Source organism: Octopus bimaculoides, chromosome 6, assembly GCF_001194135.2.
Source record: "Octopus bimaculoides isolate UCB-OBI-ISO-001 chromosome 6, ASM119413v2, whole genome shotgun sequence".
NCBI classification, from domain to species: domain Eukaryota; kingdom Metazoa; phylum Mollusca; class Cephalopoda; order Octopoda; family Octopodidae; genus Octopus; species Octopus bimaculoides.
In genome coordinates this window covers 44,525,736-44,537,645 of record NC_068986.1, presented here as the reverse complement: position 1 = coordinate 44,537,645, position 11,910 = coordinate 44,525,736, and the positions used below count along the sequence as shown (strand labels likewise).

The following is an 11,910-nucleotide window of genomic DNA, read 5'->3' as shown; positions in this document are numbered from 1 at the left end:
GCCCTTTGAATTACAGGCACAATATATATATATATATATATATATGTTGTTGGCACTCCGTCGCTTACAACGTCGAGGGTTCCAGTTGATCAGGAACAGCCTGCTCGTGAAATTAGCATGAGAGTGGCTGAGCACTCCACAGACATGTGTACCCTTAACGTAGTTCTCGGGGATATTCAGCGTGACACAGTGTTACAAGGCTGGCCCTTTGAATTACAGGCACAATATATATATATATATATATATAGATATAGATATAGATATAGATATATGAACAAGTAAAAACCAGTAACACTAAGCACATTTAGTTGAAATTACTTGTAATTAATAAGTTTGACTCAGCTCCACATTACTTTTGTGTGCATATGACATGTCCAGCTCATCAGGTGTTAATCAAAAGGCAATGTGTATGACCTTTTTTTTGGTATGGATTGTCTGAGTGTGATGGGAAGCAGAGAGGAAATTGTCCTTTCCCCTTTAGCAACAGATTATTTTGTCAAATGTAATGCTTACTTATTCACATTGCTATGAATTCATCATGCATTATCTCATAGCTTTGATATGATTGCATATTTCAAGAACAATATTTTAGGGTCAATGTGAAAAGCTGGAGTTGGCCAGTTTCAACACAGAACAGATAGACTATTCAGATGAGATATAGCCTATTTAAATACTAAAAGGTTAAACCAAAGATCTGGGCTGAATGCATACAAGACTCCACAAAAAGTACCAAAAAATCAAATGGTTGTGTTAAACTGGGCAAGAGATTAAGCCTATCACCCAAGAACATGACAGTCCCTATGGCAGACTTCTGTATAGTTTCTGTCCACCAAATTTTACTTGAGGCCTTTTGTTAACCTCAGGTTGTAGCAGACAACACTTATCCTAGGTGCCAAGCAATGAGATTGAACCTGAAATCACATAATTCCTAAATGAACATCTCAGATCACCCAGCCACACAAAAGTGTTAAGTTTGATAATATAATGTTTACTTTATAAAAAAAAGAAAAGAAAAATTCAAGATCTTTGCTTCTTACTTTGATCTTCACTAGCTTTGATTGTCACTTTTTTCCCTGAGGTACTGAGGAGCCCAACTTGACCAATACTGGCTGGTTTACAATCTTCTCCAAGAAAACCTGTTAATATGCCAAAAAGAAAGTTAAATAAGAACATTATATACATATATATATCATCATCATCATCATCATCATCATCGTTTAATGTCAACCACTCCAAGAGTGTAGTGGGTGCTTTTACATGCCCCTAGTACGAAGACCAGTCATGCGGAACTGGCAACAGCCATGCTCAAATGGTGTTTTTTATGTGCCACCTGCACAGGAGTCAGTCCAGCAGCACTGGCAACGACCTCACTCGAATGTTTTTTCACGTGCCACCAGCACAAGTGCCAGTAAGGCAACACTGGTAACGATCACGCTCAAATGGTGGTTTTTAGGTGCTGCCAGCACGGAAGCCAGACAGCTGCTTTGGCAATGATCACGCTCGGATGGTGCTGTTAGCGCTCCACTGGCACAGGTGCCAGTCATCGAATTTGGTTAGATTTCGATTTTGATTTCACTTGCCTCAACAGGTCTTCGCAAGCAGAGTTTAATGTCCAATGAAGGAAAGGTACGCATAAGTGGGCTGGCTACACTCCTGACAAAGGCCATGGGTTATGGTCTCACTTGACATGCACAGCATATTTCCAAAGGTCTCAGTCACTAGTCATTGCCTCGGTGAGGCCTGATGTTCAAAGGTCGTGCTTCACCACCTCATCCCAGGTCTTCATGGGTCTACCTCTTCTACAGGTTCCCTCAACCGCTAGGGTGCGGCGGCGGCGGCGGCGGTGGCGGCAGAGGCGACGGCGGTGGTGCATATGAGTGTAATTTGTGACATTCTTGGTCAAGCAACCATGTAGAGGCTTCCCCATTGTTTCAGTACTTAATTGGTCATCTTTATAAGTATGAGCCAATCAGTTGTAGATGATTTATTCTGTATTTAGGGACCAGAGTTAAAGGAAACTAGTGGTGTTCTGCATTAGCTAAAGTCTTTTAATAAAGTTTACCAATTTCAGATAAGTCTGTAAGCCAAAGAGCGATAGGAGCTCTAACATTTCATACAAAGCTTTTCTTGGAGAGAGGCATTTAAATCATTTAGGACAAGCACTAAGCAAATAGGTTAATTCTACATAGCTTACCTAATGGTTCTATGGTTTCCTGTTTATAATAACAAGGATATGACAATGTTCTTAGTGTTGGTACCATAAAAAAATTCACCTAGGCACAGAAGTGGCTGTGTGGTAAGTAGCTTGCTTACCAACCACATGGTTCCGGGTTCAGTCCCACTGTGTGGCACCTTGGGCAAGTGTCTTCTACTATAGCCTCGGGCCGACCAAAGCCTTGTGAGTGGATTTGGTAGACGGAAACTGAAAGAAGCCCGTCGTATATATGTGTATATATATATATATATATATATATATATATATATATATATATATGTATGTATGTGTGTTTGTGTGTCTGTGTTTGTCTCCCCACGCCATCATCGCTTGACAACCGATAATGGTGTGTTTACGTTCCTGTAACTTAGTGGTTCGGCAAAAAGAGACCGATAGAATAAGTACTAGGCTTCCAAAGAATAAGTCCTGGGGTCGATTTCCTCGACTAAAGGCGGTGCTCCAGCATGGCCGCAGTTAAATGACTGAAACAAGTAAAAGAGTAAAGAGAGTAAAGAGTACTAGTACATTCTGTAAAATATTTGATGCCAAGAAGGGTATCCAAACAAAGAACCCATACCAAAAATGGAATGTACAAGCGTGACATGATCCATTGTCTTACCGAGGAGGCAGAATAAGAAGTGTCTTGGATCATAACAACCTGTCCAATATAGCATGGAATGCAGAGATGCAAAACAACAACAATGGAGGTGGTGGCAGTGATGGTGAAGACAACGACAATGAAAATCATGAAGATGATGATGGTAGCAATGATTACAATGCTGATGATGGCAACCGTCATTTTAAAAATCAATTTTCTAAAATAGGGCAACTCACAATTATCCATGCTGATAGGCATTAGTCTTCCAGCAAAAGAGTTAATTAATCACTGATGTTGAACTGTGTCCCAAGGCACATTAATTCTCAATGGCTCAGTACACCCAGCAGTAGGCGTCATGCATATAAAGATACATTTCATTACTGTAAGCAGTAGGAGAACTGTATGACTGATGAATGTTCTAGTTCTAAGATAAATTCCTCTCATGGATTTACTTTAAAGAAGGCTTACTCATTCTAGATAGGTCTAATTGTGTGACATAGTAGGATAGGATAAGTGTTGGTAGCATACACTACATCCATTTTAAACATTTATTCAGATTTTAATCGCCAATGAAATGATAGATATTTTTAAAATACATCTATTGGAGAAAAATATGTACAATCATCATCATCATCATCAACATCATCATCGTTTAACGTCCGCTTTCCATGCTAGCATGGGTTGGACGATTTGACTAAGGACTGGTGAACCAGATGGCTACACTAGGCTCCAATCTGATTTGGCAGAGTTTCTACAGCTGGATTCCCTTCCTAACGCCAACCACTCTGAGAGTGTAGTGGGTGCTTTTATGTGCCACCGGCATGAAGGCCAGTCAGGCGGTACTGGCAATGGCCATGCTCAAAATGGTGTATTTTACGTGCCACCTGCACAGGAGCCAGTTCAGCTTAAATATAGTTATTTAAATACATCATCTTATATATATCGTACTGTACTGTACCATATCGTATCATATCGTATCGTATCATATCATATTATATTATATTATTCTATTTTATTTTATATTATGCTGTACTAAACACTATTATAAGTTGAAGCAATTACTAAAATCTCTACAGTTTAATTTGACATTTTGGGAAAATTATTGCCTAGATCAATCTGCATGGCATAACATCAAAACAATTTAAGTTGAAGAAACAGAACAATAAAAGAATTATATCCTGCAATCAACAGGCACATTTGTCCAATCCCAAGCAAAATCAAAATCATCAGTGTTCCCATTGTGACTTCATAGCAAAATCCATACCAAGACTCAAATTACATTCACACATTCATCAAAAATAGATACAGCATCTTTTACAATTAAACCTATCTTTTTCTTTCTAAATCCTCTCCTTCAAACACTCATAGAAATCAACAGAGGTGACCATCATCATATCATACATTATGTCCTTCATTCCCAATCTTCTGTGTAAACATGTAGCCTTCAGTAGCATACACACAACCCCAACCATAACATGCAAAAATATGCTTAACTTACCAGATCCACGCCAAACATAAATAAAACAAGCATGATTTTCAATAACTTCAGATGTAAAAGTTGCTCCTGGTTCCAGTAAAATGTCTAGAAATAATATTGGAATTCTCGTCTGCTTGACAGAGACTTTTCCTGCAAAAAAAAATGAATGAATAAATTCAATAATTTTACTTAGTTTTCTGAACAGACTATTTCGAGACATGAAACGAAGTTTAATGTGTCATGCAAGTTATTCTCTCTAAGACATAGAAAGCTAAAAATTTTTAACATCATGTAGGCACAGGCATGGCTGTGTGGTAAGAAGCTTGCTTCATAACCACATCATTCCAGGTTCAGTACCACCTGCACAGCACCTTGGGCAAGTGTCTTCTACTCTAGCCTTGTGAATGGATGTGGTAGACAGAAAGTGAAAGAAGACCGTTGAATGTGTGTGTGTGTGTGTGTGTGTGTGTGTGAGTGTGTATGCATGTGTGTTGTTGATGATGATGATGATGATGATGATGATGAGGATGATGATATGTGCATGTGTTTTTATGTTTGTATCCTACCACTGCTTGACAACTGGTGTCAGTGTGTTTACATCTAATAACTTAGTGGTTCAGCTAAAGAGATCGATAAGAATAAGTGCCAGACTTTAAAAAAGTGTGTGTGTAATTTTTTATTTTTCATGCTCCTTACTCTTTTCTCAAAGGGATAATTTCTATTAAGTATAATGGCACCTAACATCCACATGTTGAAAGTTTATCTAACAACTGATACTTGAAACATACAGGTAGATCGAATGCATGATGTTGTTGGATACTTCACCTTCAATTTCACCAGCTATTAGCTTAGCTGTCGCTCTTCCACCATCCATTGTTATCACAGGAATCTTTTCAGGAGGAATGTCTTCATACTGAGGATCAATCATTTTTTCCTGCAAAAAAAAAATATATACATATATAGAAAGATAGGTGCAGGTGTGGCTGTATGGTGAGAAACTTTCTTCCCGACTACATGGTTTGGGGTGCAATCCCACAACATGGCACCTTGGGCAAATGATTTCTACTATAGCCTCGGGCCAACCAAAGCCTTGAGTAGATTTGATAGATGGATATTGTTTCATCACTTTTAGAAATCATCAGCATTACATAGCCTGAGGTACATTAATTAAACATAATACACGCACGCACGCACATGCACACACACACACACACACACACACACATAGCTTTTACCATTATTACAACAGCTGTGAATTGATAGAATTGGTAGACTAGCAGACAAAATGCCTTGTGGTATTTAGTTACACCCCTTTATGTTCTAAGTGTAAATTTCACTGGGGTTGACTTTATATTTCATCCTTCCAAAGTAATTAGAACAAGTATTAGTAAAATACTAGGGTTGATATAATGAACAAAACCGTCACCCAAATCTTGAGGGCTTCTACCAATATAAGAAATTATTATTACAAAAATAAAATCATACTTTAGCTGGTAGATTAATCCAGAGCTGAAAGCCCTCCATTCTTCCACCATTTTCCACAATTTCATCAGCTGGCATCTCAGCATGGACCACTCCTTGTCCTGCAGTCATCATTTGAACCCAACCTTTCTCCAAAACACCTATCAAAAGTAATTTGATTAATTTGAATGCACGTATAAAATGTATTTATATACATGTTTGTGTGTGTGTGTGTGTGTGCATGTGTGTGTGTGAGTGTGTGTGTATGTGCACATGCATGTGTGTGACTATATTTCATTACTTCTTTTGTTTGTCCAAACCACAGAATTTTTGTTATGTATTTTGTGTATAGCATTTATATTTCTGCTTTGCCATCAGTGTCTGTGATGTGTGTAAGGATTATATAAATGGGTAATGAAACAGTGAGCTTTTTGGATGCTGCTTTGCTACATTGATATATATATATAGCCAGCTGATTGTCTGGTCTCGTGCATTTAAGATGAACTTATCCAAATCATAGTAAAACTCTTAAACACAATCCCTTGTTCACTTTCTTGATTTAGGTAAAGTATTAACTAACAAGAGTCATCCAAAGACAAAACAAATTTTATACAGAATTTTTATTCAATTGCCATTTGATGCAGTTTTTAGTAGTCTTAGTCCCTGTGTGATTTTTGTGTTTAGGGGTTAATTCTTTGTTTAGAGTCATGCAAACTATATCATTAACTACTTCCCTCCTGTATCATAGAGTATGGAGTATTATTGAGGCAAAATTCATATTATTATTCCAATCCATTCCAAATCATGCTGCAGTCATTGAATATGATTTACTGTTTTTACTAGTGTTATTTTTCACTTTTCTATGTCCCAATATGCAAACAACAACAGTAATCAGATGTTTGGATCCCTTGTTCAGCTTATGTGAAATATCAAATTGTATTCACTTTAATTAAGGAACCCCCTTCATATCTAAGAATTTGAAGGATTATCTCTCTTAAAAAGGGTTGCTACAAGTCATACAACTCCATATCACAGTATTGGGAATGGACAGGCAGAGAGAAGTTCAATGGCATCATAAGGAGGGTGGTCCATGTGGCCCTACGATCATGCAATCTCTCCTTAAAGTATTAGGAATTGGTTCTTCCCAAAGTACAGCAACTACACTCTATGAAAGTTTCTTTGCATTTCAAAGCTGCTCTTCTCATGGAAATTCACTGCCCTCCTGCCTTATGAATCTTGGACAAGTGCTCCTAAGGAGGTTTGTGGGGAACAATAAGAATGTACCATTAATAACTCAAGTTAAACTCCTTGACAATAATCCAGCTTATTTAAATATCAGGTACCCAGATGAATGGGAGTTTACTGCTTTTGTTCATGACTTGGCACCTTGTCCTAAAACCCAGACAATCCCCTCCTATTGTAGAACAAAATAAAAGAAACTTGACTAGGACCGAATGATAAAGAAGATATGACAGGCAATAGCATAGATGATGATGAAGCAGTAGTTCCACAGGAAATAAGGGGATTCAGTTGTGTACTAAAACCTCCCAATCAATATGGATGGGAGTAATCCCTTAAAATAGTTTGATACTGGTAAAGTTTTTTTCTTTTATAGGAGGAAAGAATGAAATGTTACTATTATTTAATGAGTATACTTGAGAGTTTCCATACTTACAACTAAAAGTGAATGGTACAACCAAATGTTCTGATCTATAAATAAACAATTGAGTTTAATAAAGCTTGGAAAGCAGCCATCAAGTTTTTCATTATCATTACAGCTTTGCTGGCATCACACTAAACAGTTATTTTATTCTTTCTTTTGTTTACTACTTCCAATCAATCAGATATGATTATGACAGAGCACTGCCATGAACACTTATAACACAAACAAAGCAAGGACTCATCCAGACACATTGCACCACTTTAATTCAATTCACTAAAAGTCTTGTTGACACCAACTAGAGGAACTGGTCAATGGTCTAATCGACATTCTGTATAGGGTTTGTCCAACATTTAAAGCTGATAGACAGCATGTACTGACAAGGCAGCAGACAATGATTGAACAAACAACCACAAAGATGCTGGCTGTCAAGGCTGCCCAATCACTCATTGCATGAAGAATTTGATTTATTTACAATAAATTTTACTGGTATTCAAAACTATTATCACCTTTGTTTCCTGCAGAATCTTCATGTGTCAGACTTCCATCTATGATGTAGGAAATTATCTCAATACCTCTGTGTGGATGGTCAGGAGCACCAACAGCTTCACCAGGTTTATAATCCACTGGACCTAACAACAAAAACATATGTAGGGAAAGTACTTTTCAAAACTTTGTATAAATCAATTATTTACTTCATCTCATTTTATTTTATCTAATAATTTTCAGGAAAGTTTAGAATTTACAAGAATATATTTGAAAATTAATTACAAAAATGACTTCTTTTTTTTTTAAAATTAACATTAAAATCTATTTCGTTTTTGTTGTTTTTTGGTATTCATCCTCAGATCAGCAAAAGTTAAGCAAACCTCTGATCAAAAGCATTCCAGCTCTGACTTTACTGTCTTTTTAGCAGTACCTAGGGCTACAGAATCCAATTTATTCTTCTGTTTTTTTTTTTTAAGATGGTAAGGCGAACTTTGAGGAAAACTTCGCTGCATTGCTAATTACAGCAAGCTGAGCAACTATGCAGAGGGCCCCTCATTGGCCCAAAGTTATTTTATGATTCAAATGGATAACTAAATCCTGAGAAATACTATATTTTACAATATCTCAAACCAATTTCAAAACACATTTCCGTTCATATATGTTACAACCATTTACTTTAATAAAATACTTTGTAAGACATTAAATATATGACTTACAGTTAAAAGTTCTATACAGTTTTCAATATTACATGCCTCATAAATTTTTATTGATGTAAATGCAATTATCAAAGCATTAATAAACTTAATTCACCCCCATATTCTTACAAATACATCTAGTTATTTTTGTTGCCTGTTAATTATTGGCTAAACAAAAAAACTGTTTGACTTTTGAGGACATATATTTCAATTCAAATTATCAAAAACATCCTATTGTCAATTCATTAACACTCTGCATACATTTACTGCACTAAGTGATGTTAAAGAAATAAAGTCTTTACAGGAATTCAACATGATTCTTTTTTTAGGAGGAATCATTATGAATAGTCATTTCAAATCATGCAGAACATGTATTATCAAATAATTCACACACACACAAAAAACATGATGTACATCAATAATTCTCTCTTATATCATTATAACATGTTCATAAATTTCCTTAACTCTCTCTCTCTCTCTCTCTGATATATCTATAATTCATTTCATGTTTAAGAAATATTATCACAGTATAACATTAAGATGGATGGCATGAATGAGAAGAGTAGTCATTCATTTTTGATTCCTCTGTTTATTGTTAAAAGCTTGTTTTGGATGTGGTGGACCAAAGAATAATAAAAGAGTAACATCAGAGAGTTCTATCCATAGACTTGGTTGGGTATTTTCTGTGATTGTTTCTGGATGAGAAAGACACACAGACAGAGGGGAAGAGAGAGGAGGAATGAATGAATGACAGTCATATTTGGTGGATATGATAGCAAAGAGTGCCTCATGTGAATGCATGAATGCATTCTTTCCTCTTGTCTCTCATTCACTCTATCTATCATTCACACCAGTTTGTTATTGTCTGTCTGTCTCTGTAAATCTGATGTTTTAATACACTTCAGAATGGACCTGATTGGACAGATTTGTGGTGATGTCATTACTAAAAAATCTGGAAGATGTTTGCATTGGTCAGATTTTTGCTGATGTCATTACTCAATCTGCCAAAACTTCACTAGTTCTTTATGAAAATTTTCATAATTTGGGTGGGGGGGGGGACGAGATCTGCTACATTAATTCTTTAAGCTTTTATAGCCATACTTTTAACAAAGTAATTGCCTATTTTCTTCACTTGATTTTAAAGATAAAGAATTTGGAGAGAGTTTGTAAAATAAAAGGTAAATTTCTTCATTATTAATCTGGTGTCTGAGACATAACATAAAGGTATGTTCTTACAATAATGATGAAAGGTTTCAATTTAAACATAAGCTTTTCAAAGAGAGGTTAAATATCATAGAATAGAAGTGTTCCCAAGCAAGTTAGCATCAAAGGGATTGAAGTATTTTTAAATGAACTAACAGACAAAATATTTTGAAAAACATAATAATTAATAAATAACATTACCTATGTGGTCCAACATGATGAAAGGATCACATGATGATATACTTCCTCCAATCACCTTCCTGACGAGAAAGCCTCCACCATGGGTCTGTTTCACAGTCTGAAGGTTTGTCACAGTTTTATGTGTCATTATTCATCATATTCTACATTGAAATATAAATGTACAAAACTGAGAGAATAAATATCAGAAACATGAATAATCTAAATAACTTGCTAATGATAAAAATATACCTAATGCATTCATAGATTAAAAAAAAAAAAAGGAGACATCTTGTAATTGTAAATTTTGTGGTGGGCAAATGCTTAGAAACATTTGACACCTCTCACAATAAAACATATAGAACTGAGAGGAGTTACAAATGGCTACAAAGTCTAGCAGTTAATAACATGTCTCAGTCCTGAAAGTCTTCCTTATATATCTGTCATTCAGAAAACATTACTTATTTTTCAGCGGAGTCTATTTTTTTACAACTAGGTGAAATGAATGAAGTAAAGTCATTTGCTTCATCTTTAAATGGTTGCATTGCTATGGATTAAATTTATATAAGCTTCCTGTCTCAAAGCCATGGTATTTACTCTAATCTTGTATGTAAACATAGAGAGTAAGAAGAATTAAAAAATATAATGGAACAAGAGGAAAAAAAAAACACATTTATCATCATATATTATGTATTAGGTTGATATGCCAAAATAATTTCTCTAGTACTGGTGGCATGACAAAACACATCCAATTCACAGTGTATAAGACATACATCACAACAAAGATGGCCTGTTTTCTCTGTTTCTATATGTGCAAGTTGATGTAGATTTGTGACAACCTATTCCAATGTGTTCTGAATCATGCTAGTATGGAAGACAGACATGGTGATGGTGGTGGTGGTGGTGGTGGTGGCAATGACAGTGGCATGGCAATGGCAGCAGCATCAATGATGATGGTGGTGCTGGTGGTGCTGGTGCTGGTAGTGTGTTAGTGCTAATGATCAACTTCATCATCATCATCATTATCGTCATTATAATCACTGTCATCAACATCACCACCAACACCATCACTGTCATCATCATTATCATCATCACAATGAAACGGAGGCTGTTTTTGACATCAACATTATTACAGCTGACCAAAGTTTCTTGTAAATCTTGCAAAGCAATGAAGGAAGAAAATCCTATGTGATTGCTTGATCAGCTAGAATTAAGAGCCAAAACTTCCTCAAATCAAACCCTACCACTTTAAGGAACAAAGAACAATACTAACTAAACAATACAGTTCTGAATACGTTACATGAGAAAATATGATGTAACGGTGAGAGACAGACAACTCTTTAAACTATAGTTCAACTACAAGGAGGTGCTGAAAAGTACCTGGATTTGGGTAAAAGAAAATATAGAAGGATCAGTTAATTATGATTTTATTCAACATATTCACCTCTTGGATTCACACACTTATTACGCTGGTCCTTCAGTTTTTCTAAGCCCTGAAAAAAGAACTCAGAAGGTTGGGCCTCAAACCAAACCTTTCACAATACCTTTAAAGCTAGGAACTTTTCAGCATACCCTCATAGTGCTCTATTAACAAAAGGGAAAAAAACCCACACCAAACGATTTCTTTTACTTATGGCTTTACATATTAAAGAGGTCATCTATTTTAGCAGTTCAGGTAAGATTTGCCAAACCACAAAGAAACTGCTTGAATTTGAAAAGTGAGCTTCATTCAGTGTTCAGCTTCCTTTAAATAGTACTAATGCTTCCCAGATGGTAGATTTAGTTCTTTCAATAATCTAAGTTGTACCCACAGATGCAGGCATGGCTGTGTGGTTAAGAAGTTCGCTTTGCAACCATGTGGTTTCAGGTTCAGTCCTATTGCATGGCACATTAGGCAAGCATATATATATATATATATATATATATATATATATA

The 11,910-nt window shown here is 35.9% G+C and overlaps 1 protein-coding gene across 1 annotated transcript in view; it reads right to left on the bottom strand.

Moving 5' to 3' along the window:
- Window positions 1-11,910, bottom strand: part of LOC106880063 (uncharacterized) — a 49,911-nt gene that overhangs the window by 12,909 nt on the left and 25,092 nt on the right. Inside the window, exons 2-7 of the mRNA XM_014929869.2 lie at window positions 10,000-10,139; window positions 7,921-8,043; window positions 5,776-5,912; window positions 5,116-5,224; window positions 4,312-4,440; window positions 1,038-1,136 (exon numbers count right to left, since the gene is read on the bottom strand). Coding sequence (XP_014785355.1) covers window positions 1,038-1,136; window positions 4,312-4,440; window positions 5,116-5,224; window positions 5,776-5,912; window positions 7,921-8,043; window positions 10,000-10,126 — 724 coding nt within the window. The 5' untranslated portion in view covers window positions 10,127-10,139. The remainder of the gene's footprint in view (window positions 1-1,037; window positions 1,137-4,311; window positions 4,441-5,115; window positions 5,225-5,775; window positions 5,913-7,920; window positions 8,044-9,999; window positions 10,140-11,910) is intronic.